Genomic DNA, 19,969 nt, shown 5'->3' with positions numbered 1-19,969 from the left:
TTACGCTGTCAGCGTTTCTCTTACATTACCAACGACATACGTGTAACATACGGGGAAATAAATATGCAGCAGACAGTGTTAATTAGCCGACTGCCAAACGTGCTTATACATTTTCACGATTTCGACCGTTACGAAATGACACCATCATCTGTAGTATACAAAAGAATAAGTAGCCACCACCATCATCATCATCATCATCATCATCATCAACATCACAGTTAAAGTAGTATATACATAAATATATTGGCAACAAGTATATATAAAACTTGATTTGCTACAAACCTGCAAAAGATCTGCAGACTGCATTGAAATTGTTGTGTATATATATCACATAGAACGATGTTGTTCATCGTCCATATATGTTGTATAACTCGTAGTGCATACATCGGCGATATATTTGCTTCACGGATATACTGGCCGATGTGACGCACACGATTAAAGAAGAGAGTGAGTGAGCAAGAGGGAAAGAGAAAGAAGATGATGATGAAGCAGAGGAAGAGGAGGAGAATCCTATCTCTCGGCGGTCTGTCTCGAAATACCACGGGAGATCGCATACCCTATCCTACGTTATTATCCGTCTTTCTCTCTCTTTTTCTTTCTCTGTCGGCCCTCGTCCGGACGCGTACATTCGGCGTCAAAAGTTTTTTCTCAACAGCATATACCTACTGTTCTCGTAGTCTTGTGTGTATATAACGATAAGCCTACCTATGGCGTGTATGTGTATAACTACACATGCGCGTGTGCACGCGTGCGAAAGGCAAGGCCTGTGTGATACAAATGCAGGAGAACGAGGCAGGAAAAGGGTGGCAGCAAGGCGACCTGTATGTCCAAGGGGAGAAGAAAGAAAACGAGTCATAAAAAGAGAGAAAGAAGGATAAGTGAGCTTGGAATATATCAGTGTACACCCAAGTGGCACTTGTTCTTCCGCCTAATGGATTCGAGAGTCACAAGCCGCGTTGCAATAAGACACATAACGATGGAGTGTATAAGAGCCTGCACACACGTGAGTGTCGTCATTGGATTGACCGAGGCGTGTACCTGAGTGGAGTCTGAAACTGGCCCCTTGCGGGCACAAAGAAACGAGGCGGCAGCAAAAGAGACCTTCTTGAGAATTACAGTGAGCCTCAGAGCCATGAATAAGAACGGCTAGAAAAAGCAACCGCGTTGAGGAGAATAGTGGTCCGGGAATAGATTCTTCTTCTTCTTCTTCTTCTCTCCTCCTACTTTACTACTCACTTGTCATAGTTCTATTTCATGTGCGCGATCTCCTCCAGACACACATGCGACTTTCCTTACACTGGAATCGACCTTTCAATCTCTCTCTCTCTCTCTCTATCTCTCTTTAGCGAGCTGTAAAAAAAGATCCTCATCTCCACCTACTGTATATATTCCGTTTACCTTCAGCTCGAGTATTCGGTGTGTGTCTGCACCGTCATGTATATCTCGATTCTCGCGTGCCTGCCTGGCGGAGGAGGATCCACGGCCCCCGCGACGCCTACGGCTTCCACTCGACGGCCAAAAGTGCAGCACCGATGCGCTGATTTCCCAGCCACGTTCTTTCTCTACATCTCTCGCCCCTCCTTTCCTTTCTGCGTGCTTGCACGAGTTTACTTGTTTTTTTCTCCTTCAGTCTTTCTCGCTCTCTAGAGATCTGGATGGGACTCGAGGAAACAGGGGGACTCATGGGGGAAAGGTGAAACGTGTGCGGAGATAGGAGGAGTGAGTAGTTAGTTGTATATCACGACAGATACGATTTAGAGAGGTTCGTGTAGTAAATGTATTGAGGAATTTTAGTGGATGGCCATGAGGAGTATTAGCAATATAGACATTTGGTGTTGGCTTTTCATACTCACTAGAGCTAACACATATTTATAAATGTAGTAGATATATTATACACACTCACCTTTCTCGATGCAGTAAACAAATACGTTCCTTAGCGACCTTCAGCCGTTTTGAAATAATCTTTTTGAGGTTTTCGATGGTGTCATTGCGCTCGACAACTAATTCAAATTGTCCGCCTGTTGTGGGTGTAATGCTGATGGTGATCTCCTCGGGGTCAGTTGTTGGCGGACCCATAACAATACAGCCACACCCTGGTGGTGACGGTGGGATCGAGGTAGGCATGGCAAAACTACTACTCCTGGTGCCACTACTTGTGGTCATCGTGGCCATCGCAGAACTCGATCCAGCCGCACAATACTCCGATTCACCACTCGCTGCTAATGACGAGGAAGTTGATGATTCTGTTTCACTTTCAGGATTGTTATTATTTGTCCTGTGGTTATTATCACCGTTGGTGCTTTTGTTGTTGCCGCTACCATCCATTGCTGTGACGTCCGTGGACGGCTGCTTCGAGCTGCCGTCCATTGTGCAGTGTTTCTAAAACGATCACGAATTCTTCACCTTGCACGCACTCGCACCTTGCACCTGTACCTTGGACCCGACGCGAGTAATCAGACCCGTGCCGGGCCTCAACGACAAATATACCTGAATAACGTCGTCGTTAACGTTAATTGCGTTATGTATACGCGACTCACTTATTAGTAACCGTCCCAAGCACGCACGAAAACAGGATCCAGACCGCGACAATTTACAATCAGGCACAAGAGACTTCGCTCTCTAAACTTCGATCGATAAACTGGAGAAAGATATCGAGCACTCGACCGTCACTACGACACTCGACACACTACTGCGTGACACTCTTCTCTCTATGTAATACTTCTTGGGAATTGTAACTCTAGTCTCTCCTCTTTTTCTCTCGAGTCTCTTCTCTCCGTTTATTGCTTGCTCGATCGTTCTTCGTCACGCGTCTGGTGATCCCGCTACGAAACCACCCACCCTTGACCGCTCGAACTCTGCGACTAGCAACCGAAAAACCCAAAACCCCGGCCTCAGCCGGATTCCCAGACCCAGCTGAACCTACCTCAGTGTGAGACCAGCCCAAATACATGAAAAATGGCCACACTAACGACCATACACTGACATCTAACAGAATTTTTATACATAACCTAAAATATTCAAACAGCGACATCTATAACCGCGAAAAATGTTTGAATTTAAATAATGAAAATTCTATTTTTCAAAAAGTTTTTTTTACAATAAAAAAATTATACGATGATTGTGTATGTTAAATAATATATTGATTAAAATTCAAGATAAATAAAATAGTTAATAATTTTAAATACTTGGAAAAATATAAACAAAATATATTAAGGAAAAAGTTTCACCATATTTTAAAATTTGAAAAGAAACTTTAGTGTTTATTTAACGGAGATATTTATTACAAAATAAAAATAAAAAATGTTGTATAGAGTGCTGATTGTGAAAGATTTGAAACAATATTAATGTAAAATTGAAAAGATTTAAAGCATTTGTCTAGTAATAGTATAATTATTAAATTAATTGATTTATATATAAACTACTGTAAAATTATTTATTATGTATATTGTCCAGCAATTTGCATCGCAGAGTACTACGATGATAACTTTTTTTTTTTGGCATTCTCTGATTTTGGCGATAACCAGTTATAATCATTGACCTCTGATAGTAAATGTTATAAATTTGATTAACATTGCACAAAGAATTGCCATAATAAAATTGTTTAATAATAATTATTACTATGTATTACCCTAATCCGTGTGATTGTGATAGAGGAAACTATTTTAAATGAATATTAAGAAATTTATAAACAACTTTAAAACCGTTAAGTAGAAATATTACTAACAAAAATATATGAAATCCACTATATTTGACACTTTTATCAATGAGCTCATCAACTTTAGGTTTTTCTTATTCTGTCTAATCTTTTCGTGCATAACCATCGAATAATTTATCTCAAAAAAGTGCAAAAGTTAAGTTCATTAAAATTCTAATATTTATAATTGGCATTTTTTTGATTATCTAAAAATTGTTTCAGTGTATCTACAGCTCTAATATTCTTTTGGAACAGAATTTTAGAGCTTCAACTTAATTACTTAAAGTTTATTTTCAATTTAACTTGCTATCAGGTCCCTTGCACTCTTAGGTGTCTTCGATTTTATTTATGTTTTGATGCAAGGGACACCATGATTCATGAACCGAACTCTTCAGTATCAGATTCAATTGGTTTAAATTGATAAGAGCCTCGACCATCCATTAGTAGATAATACTGAAATGATACACAATTCATAAGTAAAAGTTCTCTCGGGTCAACTAAAGTCGTAGTCAAAGGTCAACAAAAATACTTACCTCGTGATGTTTCCATAACGATCGTCTATGAGATACAGTAAATAAGGTAATATTGGCTTCACGACAGTAAGAGTACATTGAATCTTCAACATCTACACTTACTGCACTTGTACATTCATCCAAAATTGCAAACTGTGGTTTATGATAAAATAATCTTGCCATCTAAAAAAAGTATTATAAAATATTTAAATGATGATTTATTCATTGATTTGTAATAATTATTTTAATTACCGCAATACGTTGTTTCTCTCCACCAGAAAGTACATCCATCCAATCAGCTACAGTATCCCATCCACCTTCTCGTTCTAATAAGTGACTAAGTTGTACTAAATCTAAGAATTTTTGCAGATCATCATCATTAGCATGACCACGTCTCTGCATTTCAGCCTGAGTATGAGGATAAATTACTTGGTCTCTCAGAGTTCCAAGGGTCATGTAAGGTCGTTGCGGAATATAAAACAGTTTTCCACTTGGTGGCTTTGTTAAAACACCTCCCCAGACAGGCCACAACTGTATAATTAAACCACAAATTAGGCATTTACATATTCAATAAAAACGTTTGCTGATTATTGATATAAGAAAGTGACATTTACCTCACCCAGTACACGGAATAGTGAACTCTTGCCACAACCATTCGGCCCACAAACTAATACATTCATTCCTGACTCTACTGAGAAGCATAAATCTCTGATGAGTATATCGCCATTGGGTGTAACCAGCGGAACATGATCAAAACGGATAATGTTATCCTTGGCAACAATCTTTCCAGCACCTGGCTCGCCAATTGGTGGACCTTTAGAGTCAGATATCATTGTTCTTTGATACTTTCCTTGGTTCAACTCTTCAAGAACTTTATGGATCTCCGTCACGCGAGCAGTAAAACCTGCTAGTCTAGTCATTTCTCGTCCAGCAAGAATTAATCTACCGATAGCCTCTGCCATTTTAATCATCATCCTACCATTTTCATAATAATTCTTGAACCGATGATCCGGTGTTCCTGAGAGAACTGGATGATTTTTTTGGAAGAACGGTATGCTTACGGCATAAAAGCCAACAACTGTTGCAGTATCTGAAAGGTAGTAGAACATTTTTTTAATACTCTTTCTTTCTTTCTATCTAAATGAAAATTACAGTGTACATTATAATAACATACATTTTCCAACAAAGTTATCGATTACTCCCAAACCCACTTTGAATTCCAAAAGTGATCGAAGATGTTTAATCTGTAGTCAAAAGGAAATTTAATGCTATTGATAAAAGGTCAGCAATTTATGATAAACCAATAAACTTACCAGTTTATGGAAACTCGCTAGAAGTGTTAACTTCTCTCGATTATTTCCACGATAAAACGCAATCTCTTCGGAATTTGTAATGAGTCGCGAATTAATGTGCCGATATTCACCTTCAAGACGTTGTTCTTTAACTGTCATTGAAGCTATTGGCTTCCTTAGATGTGTAAGAAAACTTCCAGCTAACACCAGGTATCCAAACATAATAAGTGGAGTCTAAAAATTGTATTAATTTAATAATTCAATGATTTAATTAATATTTACAATTTAATAAATAGTCTTAAATTAAAATACCTGACCACCCAAAGAAGACGTTAATCTATAAACGTAAATAGAAATGTCAAGAATCGGTTTGGCAATATTACTATAAAGATCCGTACAGCTGTCACAGAATTTATCGATATCAGTAGTAAGTAATTGATCAGGATTGGCAATACGGGTATCTAAATTCGTCATTTTGTAGTACGTAAATCCTCTAGAAACAGAAAATAAATAAAAGATAAGATTTTAAAACATTACATTTCAGTACTCTAATTACTATCATTACGAAATAAATATCGCTTAACCTTGATTATTATATTACGTACTGATAAGGTTACTTAAAATTGTAGCAGATATTGTAAAAGGAAAAAAGAGTTTTGTTTTGACAATAATTATTAATAATAATAATTTACTTGAGATATTGGTCCAATAAATGTCTAGTAATATTTGTTCGTAATCGCAGCTTCATTTCTCCAATACCATATTTCAGAAGGTTGTTGACTACTGAAATCTATAAAATAATCAACGATAAAAACTGTGTTGATAAAATAAATTTTCATCAGAGTTTTGTAAATCTTACCAGTGGTAGTGCTGCTAAGAATGTAATCAATCGTTTTTTAAATAATGGTCCGTCCATATTTACAATAGATCTAAAAAAATTCCATAATTATTTTTATCAAGTAAGTGAATGAATCATCAATAGAACAAGAAATGTAAATGATTAATGTTAGCTGTGTAATTTGTTATAAAAAATTAATGACAATCATATTTACCCTTCAATAAGAGTACTGACTCTAATCATCCATAAGTCGCAAAGTGATCTAGCAACAAGTGAAGCTGCAACCAACAAAGCGAATCCTGCTTCAGGTGAAACAACACCAGGAACACCAATGGATAACAATTTATAAAGTTGTCTGAAAAAAGCTGCATTGACATGAGCTTTGGGTGGACCTTTTGGCTTCTCCTATACAAATTATGATGATTAAAATTAATTTCAATTATTATTATTAACAATAAGGAAAGTTCTTTTTTGATATTACCTCTTTGATGACATAGTGGACGTCGTTACTCGGCCACAAAGTTCTGTAATTTCAACAGTGATTAGGCAATTTCGCGCGTAAAGATAATGGTGATAGAAATAATCACCTTTGTTTAGTTATCCTTTTTGTTCCTTTGCGTTTGAGTAACCAAATCAACGCGCTGATTGCCAGGGCACCAGTCACATTTCTTTGGGTTAAAAATTTACTCGGAGCTGGTGCCATTCTGCAAACTAAACCTAAAAGTGCTCACTTGTCGCACTTACTGCGACTACCTTACCCACCAACAAGAACGTGTTATGATTGTCCCTCGACTTTGGAACGCTAAATGCAGTTGCGATCTCCAAGATAAGGTAGTAGGGATATGTATGTAGTGGGGTGACAATTACTTCATCATAGTTAATTTTTTTTGTCTCACACTGATTGTACTGTCGTTTCCATTACTCACACATCACTCGAATCAGCTGTTGCTACTGTTGCAATGACACATTTCTCTGAATTATCTTTGTTCCCTATAAAAACATTTTTTTTTTGAAACCAGAAATATAATTACTAACTCAAAATTATCAGGTAGCTATTATAATTAATTATTACTGTGTCAAGAATATGAGTTAATTATTGAATTGATATTATGAAATAATCACGTGCACATTTTTACTCCGTTTTCAAGGATTGAGGTTATAAATGATTGACAATATTTCATAGGCTTTAATCATGAACTATTATTACAAGAATTGACTTGTATCATTTTAAATAGCTTAGAATATTTGATCTTATTGAAGTTAATGATAATTTTTCATTCATACAGACTGAATAAATAATAAATTATAAATAATAAGGAAGATCACGATATGACTTACAGTTAGTAAAAAGTATCTGTCTACTTTATCGATTGAGTTTTACTGTCAATTATTTTTCTCATACATGGACACATACAGAAGTGTAAAAATTACGTGAATTTTATCGAACAAATATAACCTTTTACAAAATATTTTATTTTACATCTTTACTAACTCAGTATTTTCTATTTACATAACTTTGATTAGATAGTATTTTTTAATATTCCTGGCAATTATTTATACAATGGAGACCATTAAAGTCACTGTGAAGATTTTACAAGGAAGCGAGTGCGTAGTTGAGGTATCAAATCAATTTTAAATCATCAATTCTATTATAAATTATTCATGTATATTTTTGTTAAAATTATTTAAAATATTTTTGATTTAGATTTCGCCTTCTGAGACTGTTCTCGAATTGAAAAACAAAGTCAGTGAATTATTAGGTGTAGAAGTATCTCAACAAAAACTTTTGCTAACAGGAAAGACGTTAGCAGGTATTGAACATTTTTTAATACATTTATTTATCAAAAGAAAGTAGTTTATTATTATATTGTTTGAATAGTATTCAAAGAAAATAATTAATTTTTTTATCATTAAAAATAAATTATCTCATTTCAGATGAAAATCCATTGAGTTTTTACCCTGGAATCAAGGATGGAAGTAAATTGAATTTAGTTGTGAAAAAGACTACACAAGGATCTAGTGAAGACAAAGCACCAACGCAAGAAAATGGAGCTGAATTATTGAGTGATACAGCATTGAAAATATTAAAACATTATTATCGTACTGCTGAATCAGAAGCCATCGTTAATGAATTGATAAAAGCTATAAGAAGCAAAGTAAATAATCTTAGTTTTGATGATTTAGAACGATTAGCTACGGCTTTAATACAAGATCAAGAAAATTTAGCATAATAATTACGTTTATTACAATGATGATTGTATAAAATCACCAAGACTTTTTCTAATTTTACAATTAATATAATTTGAGTTAATGTAATCGATGTTAGATTTTTATTTAATCATCATCTCATATTTTAATACCATACATCAATATTTCCATGAATTTAAATTAAAAATAGATATTACAAAATATTTAAAAATTATAATGAATTTTTATTAAAATCTTTACGATTAAATATTTACCAATGAATGATATTTTTTATAATTTTTGTTTTTTTTTTCAATTTACTGTGTATGTGCTTTTCATTTATACATGATTAAGTATCAGCTAAATCTAGTTGTTTGAAATATCTTGCTACTAAGCAGATAAATAAATTCATCGTCGACACTTGTGTGTCATCTTCTGATGTCTGAAAATCATTAAACGTCAATTAATGGAATATAATAAATGAAAATTCCAAGAAAGTATAAAAGATATTTTTTCTTACCAAACTTGCTCTTAGTTTAGAACATGCTCGAGCTAATGTTCTGAGACATGCACACACATCTGGATCCAAAGGCATTTCTATGATAGTTAATAAAGCATAGATCCATCGACCCATTTGTGGTGTTAAGGTTCCTTTATTTTCTACTTCGTCCACAAGATATTCTAAAACTTGCTCAACCATTGATTGATTCATCGAAAGAATTATGCTTAAACTTGGTTGATGAGCTTCTGTCTCTTGATTTGATGCTCCTAAACAAAAATCGATCCATTCGGTGCTGCTATTCGCAGGCGGCTAAAAAAAAGGATAAGGACTTGGTCAAGAAGTTACAGTTTACTCTGTTTAACAATAAATAAAATTAAAATGAAAAGATACAGCTTCAGTAAAGTGATTGATTTTGCTCCTGTTTCTAAACAATTCCCTATGAGGAAAACTTACAAGAGTTGGTAAATTGTTTTTCCAATCTGTACTTTCAGCTCGTTCAAATTTGAGTCCTTCCATCTTCATTCTAACTTCAGAAAAATCAGCGACTTGGTAATTTTGCCATTCTACAGTAGGACGAAAATGTGATGGAGCTTCTACACATCCTTCCAGCTTTTAAAAAGTTTTAATAATATTAATTTGAAAGTTATTTATAAATTTATCATAATGTATATTATCAAAGTATAATAAATAATATAAACGTACCGGTGTAATACCAGTAGGTTTTTTGAATTTACTTCGGTCTATATTAGCAACGACAACATCATCACATTGTTGAGCCTCCAATCTGCAATAAAAATTAAATTAAATAATATTAAAAATATTTTTTTCCATTACTAATAATTTGTAGCAACATTGGTTAATAATCATTTAAATTGAAAAATGATCAAAAAATAGTTTTGATGATAGAAAAAAATGAAGTAATTTACTAAATAAATGTAAAAAAATGATTATGATAAAAATTTTAATGGGCTGAAAAACAAAAATGTGAGGCGAAAATATTTACACTACTCGTTTTAAATATTCTTCACCAGAGCTTGGAGGAACAGAAAAATCCATGTCATCATCTATATTGCCAACAAATAATGCTGGTTCTCTTAAATATCCGGCCATTATGATTTTTAATCATTTAGAAAATTTTAATACATTGTTTAAACTAATAAATTAAATTAAAAAATTTTATTTTGTTTGTAAACACACGTCTTTCTGAAACTCCAAAAATGTGTGAATATAACTGTTTTACCGACATATGGTATCACATTTCCCCTAGTTGGTCTGGTGACTTTTATTAGATATCAGTTGGCCAAACTGCACTAAGCGTTTTTTAAAAATGGCCGCTGTGTCTTGATGCGGCTTGGTGTTATCATTTCTGTCAAAGTCTCTAGAATTTGGGCTTATCTAAGTGTACGAAATGCGTCGAAGTGTGATTTTATTTATAGGATTTGATTTCCCGTGTTACTATTGCCAAATAATTTGACGCAAAGTGATTTTGAACACTTTATAAATTACTCAGCCTACATTTGTATGATGACTTTTTACATGTGTATCTTTTACTGTGAACTTTAAAGTACTTTGGAGTACTTTTTTTTACTCTCTTTATAAATTATTAGCAATCCTTTGTATTTATTTACAGTGAGTAATAACTATTTTTTTCAATTCAATTAACCTCTATTTCTTTATCAAGTTAATATTATGAAACAATAAATTTGTGCTGAAAAATTCTAATAACAATTTTCAAGTTCAATAATGTACACTTACAGATAAAAGTAATTAGCTGTCACAAGGACAATGACTCTTGGCATAAACGATAGTCCAAAAAATACGGGGACACTTCCCAAAAGTAATCGCAGAAATGATCGGAATCGAGAAATAATCAATTCTACTCCACCATCTGTGCGTTGTGCTTATCATAGTCGAGCACAACACTCCAATAATTTGGTATGTATAACAAATAGCTTATTTATTCATTAAACATTGATCATTCTCAATTTTTATTGAACTTATAAACCAATAAAGAAAAGAAAGAACATTTGATTTATTATTCATAAAGGGAGTTTTCTAATTACAAATTAATAAATACTTTGAAAGAAGATATCAAACACATACAATTATCAATGTTTATTATAAAAATTTATCCAAATAATACATTTAATAATATTTTACTCCAAAAATTAGAATTAGAGGTTAAATAATAGTTAACCTTCTATTAAAGTTATTGACTAAAAGGTTAAATTATACATTTGAACAAAAAATAATAGCAAAATAACTATTTATGCTGTCAACTCCATTCGTACTGTCTTCTTAAAAAACGTAACTGAACACAAGTGGTATAATAATGAAATAATTCACATCACATGGCAAATAAATTTGAGATTTTTCAGAAAAACGAAACACTAACTTATGTATCTAATCACTTATCATCCATCAAAAACCAATTCATTCACAAATGAATTGATTTATTAATTAATGCATTCATCAAACTGGCACAATATTTAAATGGAATACTTATAAACGATATTCAATCAAGTATTTTGTAGTTTGAACGTTGAAATTACTCTTGTAATTCAGGATGTAAAATTCTATAAATAAAGCTTCTAACAGTGGGGGTTTCCATCTAAGAATACATACTTCGAGACTTCTAAGTCTCGTTCATTATATTACAAAAGTTCTCCTGCAATGTACCTACAACTTTTATCAAATCTTGTTTAACATATTCTTTACAAAGTTCAAGTGAGTTGTTAATCAATTGTTTCACTAATTCACTTAGTTGGATTTGCAACCAGTCAATGACCGGGAAAGTGTGAGAACTACTAAAAATAGCAACGCTAGATCTACGTCTTCAACTACTTCTTTATCCTACCAGGATTTTGCTGATTTATGTAAGAATTTTTATTTTATTACAACTAGTTATTCTAACTGTTTTATTAGTTAAGATTAAAATATAAAATAAACACTGAAAAAAGAACATTAATAAAAGATTAAACATAAGATCTTTTTAAATGAATATTTGCAATAATAATTAATAATGTTTTATTTATTGATTTAGTTTCTTTTAGTGGAAATCGGCAATTTAATTATACTGGAGACGATTGTACTCAGTGGCAAGAAATGGCTCAATCAATCGATTCACGTGCTCAATCACCCCCTCATGTCCAAGAAGCGAAGCCTACGAATGTCGATAAGATGGTAACTTGATTTTTTTTTTATTAACCTCTTTCTTTCCTACTGCATTGAATAATTTCATTAATTTTATTTTACTTAATGTTTTATAAGCATTATAATAACAATTTTATCATTCAGTAATAAGCTTTCTGAAATTTAAAGATAACTCCAAAAATGTTTTTAAAGCTTCTAAAAACTTATACAAGCCCCAATACGTGTAATTTGGTTTATTTTTAAAAGAAAATTTTTTCCTTTCACAAAAATGTTGTTGTAACATAAATGAAAGTAAATAATTCATTTGTTATTTTCATGGGAACTATATTTATTCAATTTATTCTGAAGTTTTGTATAAATAATTCTTTTAAATTAATGTCACTTCAATTAGAATGAATTTGTCTTTTAATAATTAGATATGTGATGAACTGATAGTAATATTCATGTTCAATTGTCAATAAAATTTTACAGCCGGACAGACATCAAGTAGAGACTCGTTTAAACCAAATTCGCGATTACATCAGAGTGACCTCAACGATGATGGAATCTCTGAGTCAATCTTCGGATCCAGTAAGTTCGATGAAGATAATTGCCAAAAGTTTATCAATAGTATCATCTTTATTCTTCTCTTCAATTTTAATCATTCAATTCTTCACAGCGAGCTCGAACGCAACACGATAAATTGGCTAAAATGGTGGAAGATCTTTGTGATAGTGAAGCAAAGCTCACAAAGCTTTTGGAGAATTATCGGGGCCCTGTAGATGAGGTTAATAAGCTTTTATTAATTTTGCCATAAATATTGATACTTATTATTCATCAACAATCGTTTAATTTACGTTTGTTTATAAATTTTTATCGAAAATATTTAAGTATTTTATATTAAATCAATATTCATGGCTAATGATTAACATTATTTATTTTTCAAAATATTTACTAACATTGCATAATTGTAGTGTGATCATCAATTACCGTGCTTTTCCGAAATGAAACATTTTATTGAGCTTTTGGATGTTCTTCCTCATCAAGATCGTATATTAATTACTAACTTTAACATCATGGTTTGTTTGATTTACTTTACTAACAATCATTATAATATCAATTTTCTAGACACTGTTGACCAATCATTTGCATTTCGAAATTGAAAATTATTTATAATTTAACTTCATTTGAACAGAATGGTGACGGTGCTGAGAGTGAGGAATCATTAGAATCGCAATTGCGGAAGAAGGTAGAAGAGTCACAGAGAAAATTGGCTCAGTTGCAAGAACATCAAGCAAATCTCGTGGGAATGCAAATGCGAGTAAGAGAACGTTTGAATGAGGCAAAAAAAACTCAACGAGCACTTTTACAACAAGAAAATCACGCACGAGAATTGTCAGCTAATTTGGCTACTTGTGATAATGCAAATATCATTCAACGTCAAATGGAAAATGAAACTGCAACTTTGGAATCAGAAACTGCTGCTTTGCGGAGCAAATTAGCAGCACTTCAGAGTAAAAAACAGCAGATGGATACGCTTGTTGCTGAATTACAAGCAGCAGAAATGTCTGATAGAGCTAGCTGTGTGAGTTATTGTTTACATCTTATAGATTACAAATAAAATAAGCCTTGAATACATCTTTAGTTTAAATATGGAATGACAGATCGAAACTATTTTTAAATATTTTTAACTTTGAAGAGTTAAAAATATGCTTTCAAACCTTTTTAAGTAAATTGAGCTACCTCCCTTGAAAACAAGATATAAATGGATATGTCTTAGTATCTAAAAATAAATAATTATTTTCAAGTTTTCTCAGCTATTTAAATAACTCCTTATTTTGATATAGTTTTGAAAAGTAAAAAAATTTTGTAACAGATAATGTATACATATTTTTTTATTCTACTAATTAATTAACTAAACTATATTATCTTAAAATATTTATATAAACTTAAAAGTATTGACACAAATAAAAATTTTATAATCGTTTTTTTATTCCAGAGCTCTAGTAGTTCACGTAATGCAGAAAGAGATAAAGCTGCTGAATTAGAATCGCTCAAACTACAATTGGCGCACTTAAAGAATCTTATGGGAGAAGCTACAAGAGATACTCTCAATTCATCAGAACCTGATGTTGAATCAAATTCAAATGCAGGCTGTTGTGAGAATGGTGATGCTGCTGAGGATGAAATTGGTGCTGCACCATCATCAGTACACTCATTAGATCGAAATAGTGATGTTGATGATATTTACGCTAAATTTAATAACTCAAAAGAACGTTTAACAGTTGAGCACATCCAGGTAATTTTGTAAAATATTTTTTTTTAGCTCAGGAAATTATAAATTTTCATTTTCAAATTATATCAAATTTTTTTTTATTATAGGCTTTTACTCGTAAAATGAAAGAACAGCAAGTTATCTTGCAATCAGCACGTGCTGAAATTCAACGTTTAAAAAATCCAACTCCATCTACATCAGCTGCTCCATCGCTTCTCTTGCAAGGATCAACTCCTCCTTCTTCGACAGTAGGAATTTCCAATGCAGAGAAAAAGAACAGCAACACCAATCAAAGTAATAATAATAATACCAACAATAATAATAATAACAACAATAACAACAATATTAATCATCATAATAATACACATAACAATGCAAATGGAGACATTGCACAAAACAAAAAAAGACAATTAGAAGAATTGGTACGAAAGGACCAACCTCATTCTTCGAGTATTAACCGAGATTGTGGAACTGATTGGAGTAGTAGACGAGGCTCTAGTTCACATTATAGTCACAGCAGTACTCCTGCTAATGTTTGGCCTGTTCCTAATGCTATGAATGGTATGAATTAAAATTTGCTGTTTCTTATGCATTTATTATAAAAAAAAATAGTATATTTCACACCTAGGGAGGAAAAGTAGACTAGCTCAAACCACGTGTAAAATTACAACCCGAGCCGAAGGCGAGGGGGGTAAACACGTGGTTTAAGCTTGTCTAATTGTCCTCCTTAGGGCTGAATATAATTTTTCGTCATACCTGAGTGGAAAGTTCAACCCCTCTCCAATGGAAAAGTGAACTTTCCGCGCAGGCATGACGAAAAAATTATTTTTTCATTGTAGTCGAAACGTAGATAGTTTTGATTATTCTAAAATTTAATAGTGATAGCTTTTATCTAATAGAAAAGAAACTTTAAAAATTTTTTAAATTAAAATAATCGTAGTACAGAAATAAATGAGCTAATATTTTAGAATAATCATCCAATTTTGTGCTTAGTTTATAAAAATATTTGAAGTCGAGATGCTGAATATTAGAAGCTTCGTTTTAGAAAACAAAATGATGTTTTTCGCTAGGAATAAAGAATTGCTCAGTAAATAATGTCTAAAGTAAGACATCAAAGCTTTGAAGTACTGTGAATTTATAGTAATAAAGCTCCTTATTCTATAAATTTTCAGTCATAAAAATGTTTAAGTATCATTTACGTTTGTCATTTTATTAAAGTTTTTTATAGTGAAAATTCCAAAAATAAAAAAGTTTAATCATATTCAATTTTAAATGCCGGAAGCTTTAAATAAACTAAAATCTTATAATTCTAAATTTGGAATTGCTATCCATAAATATTTGATTAACAAAAGATACATTAAATAACGAAAAAAAATATTGAGTAATAAATTTTCTGCATATTTTTGTTTAGTGAGTGAGTCAAATGATCAAAGTGTTGATGGAATATCTGCCCCTGACAATTTACTGGACATTGGACTTCAGGTACCAGCTGTTGACAGTGGATTTGGCAACAACTGGTGGAATGTTCCAGCTCCTCCGATTACTCAACCACATCAGCCTGGTAAAGATGTTAAAAATAAATCAACTGATAATCAATAGTATCAATAGATTCATTGGGTTTATCATTGAGATAGAATTTTCATTGTGAAATATTTAGGAAATTCTATTTTTATAGCTTCAGCCAATTGTCCGCTTGCATTATATCATAGATTAGCACTTGGTTTATATTTATAGACGTAAGGAGTAATAAAAATAAAAAAGCATTAGAACACATTTTTTTCATTACTCATACTTGAAAATAACTCAAATCTACTTTATAGTTTTTTTGGATGATTAATTAGTAGATTTTTGTTACAAATGATACACAGATGTTTATATACTTAATTGTAATCATTAAACTTCTTTTTCTTTTCTTTTTTCTAATGTTGAAACATTTTTATTGTTTCTAAAAATTGTTGAATAGGCATGACTGGTTCTTTGGAATATTATCGTCAGTTATTGATGAGTTCGCAAGCTCAACAACTTCAAATGATGAGCACTACAATGCAGCAATGCTGCCAGCTTTTATGGGCACAGCAACGAGAACTTCAATCAATGAGGACAGCAATAACTCAACTGCAACAACACTTTCAATTGACCCAAAATCAACCACGAGTTACTGAAAATGAAAACCGTGAGAATTATTCCAATTTAAGTCGATCAACTCATCATTTAGGTAATACCTTGGAGACTGCTCTACCTCCAAGTTCATCTTTACCGAATCTAGTCTCTCTTCCAACACCATCTCCAGCACCATCACATACTCCGATAGTTGCTTCAAGCACTTCTGATCACCATCACAATCAACAACAACTTAATAATCAAGTGCCACCAGGAAATCGTGCTAACAACTATTGGGATAATTTTCGAAGGTAAAAAAATGGTCTATCACTTGTCTTGAAGACTCAAGCGTAGTCAATCTATACGACCAAACACCTCAATGGATCATGAGAAATTAAACAAGATTAATCCATTAATTCGTGATACATTTTCTGAATACAAATTATCATATTTTTCTGTCATATTCAAAATTATTATTTCATTGTATTTATAGTATTGAGGAATAAAATCACGGTTTGTGTTTTTGCATTTAATCGCGATTTTATTTATTTATCATTTAGTTATATCCTTTTTTTAAGAGATATTATTCTTTACGCGTAAGTGCATTTGAAATGAATTTATTTATGAGGATTACAAGAAAAGAGAAACTTTTTTTGGTAGGTACCTTATAGGTATGTAAATCGATTGGCGGTTGTAATGTTTATTTTTGTCTATTGATGTACATTTTACTGTGCTTTTACTATGAATATTTGAGACAATTCACATCCATCAAAGTCAATTATTAACTAGTAATGAACAAGTTTGCACGGAAATGTCGAATTTTTATTATAAAAATTTACTAACAATTTTTAAATTAAGAATGTCAAAATAGTCAACCAAACAAATATTAAATAATACTAGGTATTGATTGGAAAAAATTATTATAAGACCTTTTGATGTTTTTTTTTTGTTGATTAATCATTTGTTTACCACCGAGTGTAAATCTTGATAGATTTGTTTAAGTTCAATTAATGCATGAAATAATTGTGATGTTCTGTAAAATAACAATGTGTGATGTGTTTGGAATTGTTTTGCTTTTCAGTTATTCCAGGCAAAATCTTTTGTCAGGAAATTCCAAAACAATAACAGACTCTTTACCTGGTCCATCCAGTAATTCAAGTTTATCAACTAACACTGCAGGAGCCAGTGCACATACAACACTTGTGTGAGTTTATTGTTATCAAAATTATTTACACAAAATCTTTTAATCTTCTAGCATTTATAATGATTAATTAATTAAATAACTAATTCTATTTTTAAAGTTGGGATAAAAAAAATCGAGATCATGGAGTCGATAATTTATCTCTACCATCTTTGACAAGTTCAGATGCACAGTATTCTCTTAATCTCCAACTCCAGTCAAATCTACAGACCCATGAACGAGAAAGTTCTACAGCCAGAAGTAATATATCTTTTAATGAAGCAACACAGTCTCAACAGCTAGATAATTTTTGGGAAGAAGCGCATTCATCTTTTAGATTGGTACCAGATAGTAATGATGACATTTATTCTCTTCATCTCAGGTAAATTTTTTTTTTAAATCATTTATTTAATTAACTTGCTAGAAGCTTATTAAAAATTTAAATAAATAATTAAATATATAGTTGAGAAACAACTTAAAATAAAAATTCTTGATAATTAATATATTCAATTAAGATTGATTTAATTATTTATTTTTATTTATATAATATAAAGGTTAATTTTAGAATTTATTATGCTGGACATGAATGTGAATAATAAACGATGAATAATTAACTTATTTTTACATCACAATGTTTATTTTATCTACGTGCAATTCATTTTCAAATTTCCAATTTAAATAGTTGAAATTTATATCTTATAAAAATATGCAGTTATGTTTAAAAATATTTATGTAATATAAATGAAAAAAAAGAGATATAAAACTAAAAAAATAATTGGTTAAATCAGTTTATAATAAATTTTAAATAATTTATTGATTTCAGTGGTGAAATGAGAGAAATCCTGCTATCCTTAGTTACTGCAAATAGAAAAAGGTCAGATTACCTCATAACAATCCTACGAGAAATAAAGGCTATTAGTGAAGACCACAGACTTCGACCAAGACTTTTACGATCATTAAGAGCACTTCAAGATACCCAATCACCAAATATTCCATTGGTAATCATTTTTATCTCTATTTCAAATATTTTCTAATAACATTTAGATAACAAAATTTAACAAGTGATGTCATTCAAATATTTCTTTACAGAATGAAACAACTGATCAAACTGCTAGTGAGAGTTGCCAATCTAGTGATGAAGATTCAGATATAGGTGCTCAAGCGAGACCACTTTTGAACACCAGTTCAGATCATCAATCTTTAGTAAATGAGTATTTAATGGCACCAATCCATTCTTCTGAACGACCATTACCCCAGAATATACCAGCTTTATTGGTCGATCACATTGAATTTGATGTAAGGAATGAATATTGATTCTTTTTTTTGTTATTAACACTATATTTTCCATCTTAAAAATAGTTTTATTACATAAGCTTATATAAAATATAAATAAAAAAATTTTTTTTAGTTGTACAAATATTTATCAATGGCAATCATTGAAATAATATAAGAGAAAAGAAACTTTTAATATTTTATATTTTATAAAATACTAGAAAAGACGTAGTATTTAAGTTTAAATATAATTTAAAATTTAAAAATAAAATTTTTTAATATCTTATCATTTTAATTATTATTAATTTAGGCACCACAATTGGATATTCATCCAATATCTTCTATCTCTTCGATATCTTCAGCATCAATTCTAACACCAGGGTACAATGAGGATTTAGCAGAAGCTGATCAATCACGCCCAGAAGCATCGAACAATCAACAGGTAGTTTATCTCATTTTAAATTTGATTGAAAACTTTAATCAACAGTATAATTAAAGTTTCTACATTTATCTTATCACATTATTTTAAACTTGTAGAATTCATTAGACAACAGCAGTGATGAACTTGGAGATAGTGTGGATTTACATTTTCCAGTAAATCAAGATGTCGCAGCTCTTGAAGCAGATCGAGAAATTTTAGACAGTGAGAATGGTAATGATGCTGTTGCAACTGATAATTCAATACTCGAACGAAATTCTGCAATACTTTTTCATCGTTAAAATTAATGACTATTTGTCATAAAATTTTTATATATTTCACAGCTTTTTTATAAAAGTAATTAAATTATTTCGTTTTTTTTTTCTATTAATTAAACAAAGCTATACAGTATCTTAAAAATGTTTACTTTTTATAGAGCAGTTGATAAAAGAAATTTATGAATCTTTTTCATGTAATTGTATTAATAGTAATTCATACTATTTTTCTATAGTTAAAAAGTAACTAAAGCAGTTGTATTTTACAAATTATAATACTTAAATTATAATA

At 31.4% G+C, this 19,969-nt stretch overlaps 5 protein-coding genes across 8 annotated transcripts in view; 2 read left to right on the top strand and 3 right to left on the bottom strand.

The window, feature by feature from the left end:
- The window catches only part of LOC118063920 (midnolin), a 28,981-nt gene extending 26,062 nt beyond the window's left edge, over positions 1-2,919 (bottom strand). Inside the window, exon 1 of one of the 2 annotated variants that reach the window (XM_035078174.1) lies at positions 1,904-2,919. In XM_035078174.1, coding sequence (XP_034934065.1) covers positions 1,904-2,367 — 464 coding nt within the window. In that variant the 5' untranslated portion in view covers positions 2,368-2,919. The remainder of the gene's footprint in view (positions 1-1,903) is intronic. The other variant, XM_035078186.1, reaches the window with a different exon arrangement.
- Positions 2,920-3,424: 505 nt separating this feature from the next.
- Pmp70 (ATP binding cassette subfamily D member Pmp70) lies at positions 3,425-7,250 on the bottom strand. The gene is made up of 12 exons (XM_035094975.1): positions 6,924-7,250; positions 6,818-6,860; positions 6,551-6,741; positions 6,358-6,427; positions 6,191-6,288; positions 5,811-5,991; positions 5,520-5,732; positions 5,381-5,450; positions 4,821-5,296; positions 4,459-4,737; positions 4,228-4,389; positions 3,425-4,147 (listed from the first exon to the last, which is right to left on the bottom strand). The coding sequence occupies exons 1-12, from the start codon at positions 7,037-7,039 to the stop codon at positions 4,070-4,072; spliced, it is 1,977 nt and encodes a 658-aa protein (XP_034950866.1). The 5' UTR covers positions 7,040-7,250; the 3' UTR covers positions 3,425-4,069.
- An 11-nt stretch (positions 7,251-7,261) lies between these two features.
- LOC118074082 (ubiquitin-like protein 4A) lies at positions 7,262-9,023 on the top strand. Its single transcript, XM_035094998.1, has 4 exons — positions 7,262-7,384; positions 7,861-7,954; positions 8,042-8,147; positions 8,272-9,023. The coding sequence occupies exons 2-4, from the start codon at positions 7,898-7,900 to the stop codon at positions 8,565-8,567; spliced, it is 459 nt and encodes a 152-aa protein (XP_034950889.1). The 5' UTR covers positions 7,262-7,384; positions 7,861-7,897; the 3' UTR covers positions 8,568-9,023.
- On the bottom strand, positions 8,827-10,229 carry Gem2 (Gemin 2). The gene is made up of 5 exons (XM_035094987.1): positions 10,029-10,229; positions 9,728-9,809; positions 9,479-9,634; positions 9,044-9,334; positions 8,827-8,965 (listed from the first exon to the last, which is right to left on the bottom strand). The coding sequence occupies exons 1-5, from the start codon at positions 10,133-10,135 to the stop codon at positions 8,873-8,875; spliced, it is 729 nt and encodes a 242-aa protein (XP_034950878.1). The 5' UTR covers positions 10,136-10,229; the 3' UTR covers positions 8,827-8,872.
- A 133-nt stretch (positions 10,230-10,362) lies between these two features.
- LOC118074431 (myb-like protein AA) lies at positions 10,363-19,905 on the top strand. 3 transcript variants are annotated; one of them, XM_035095662.1, is made up of 17 exons: positions 10,363-10,654; positions 10,783-10,960; positions 11,790-11,901; positions 12,069-12,208; positions 12,650-12,748; positions 12,837-12,944; positions 13,353-13,742; positions 14,157-14,456; positions 14,540-14,726; positions 15,844-15,993; positions 16,396-16,843; positions 17,614-17,736; positions 17,834-18,094; positions 18,536-18,710; positions 18,802-19,008; positions 19,295-19,426; positions 19,522-19,904. In XM_035095662.1, exons 2-17 carry the CDS (start codon positions 10,811-10,813, stop codon positions 19,702-19,704), a joined length of 3,165 nt encoding a protein of 1,054 aa, XP_034951553.1. In that variant the 5' UTR covers positions 10,363-10,654; positions 10,783-10,810; the 3' UTR covers positions 19,705-19,904. The 3 variants fall into 3 exon arrangements, with proteins under 3 accessions (XP_034951553.1, XP_034951538.1, XP_034951545.1); XM_035095647.1 differs by having other exon boundaries at positions 14,540-14,993; positions 19,522-19,903; XM_035095654.1 differs by lacking the exons at positions 12,650-12,748; positions 12,837-12,944 and having other exon boundaries at positions 14,540-14,993; positions 19,522-19,905.
- Positions 19,906-19,969: the final 64 nt, after the last annotated feature.

This window comes from Chelonus insularis, unplaced genomic scaffold (genome assembly GCF_013357705.1).
Source record: "Chelonus insularis isolate UGA/USDA-ARS -01 unplaced genomic scaffold, ASM1335770v1 contig_116_pilon, whole genome shotgun sequence".
NCBI classification, from domain to species: Eukaryota; Metazoa; Arthropoda; class Insecta; order Hymenoptera; family Braconidae; genus Chelonus; species Chelonus insularis.
This window is presented reverse-complemented; position numbering and strand designations above follow the sequence as displayed.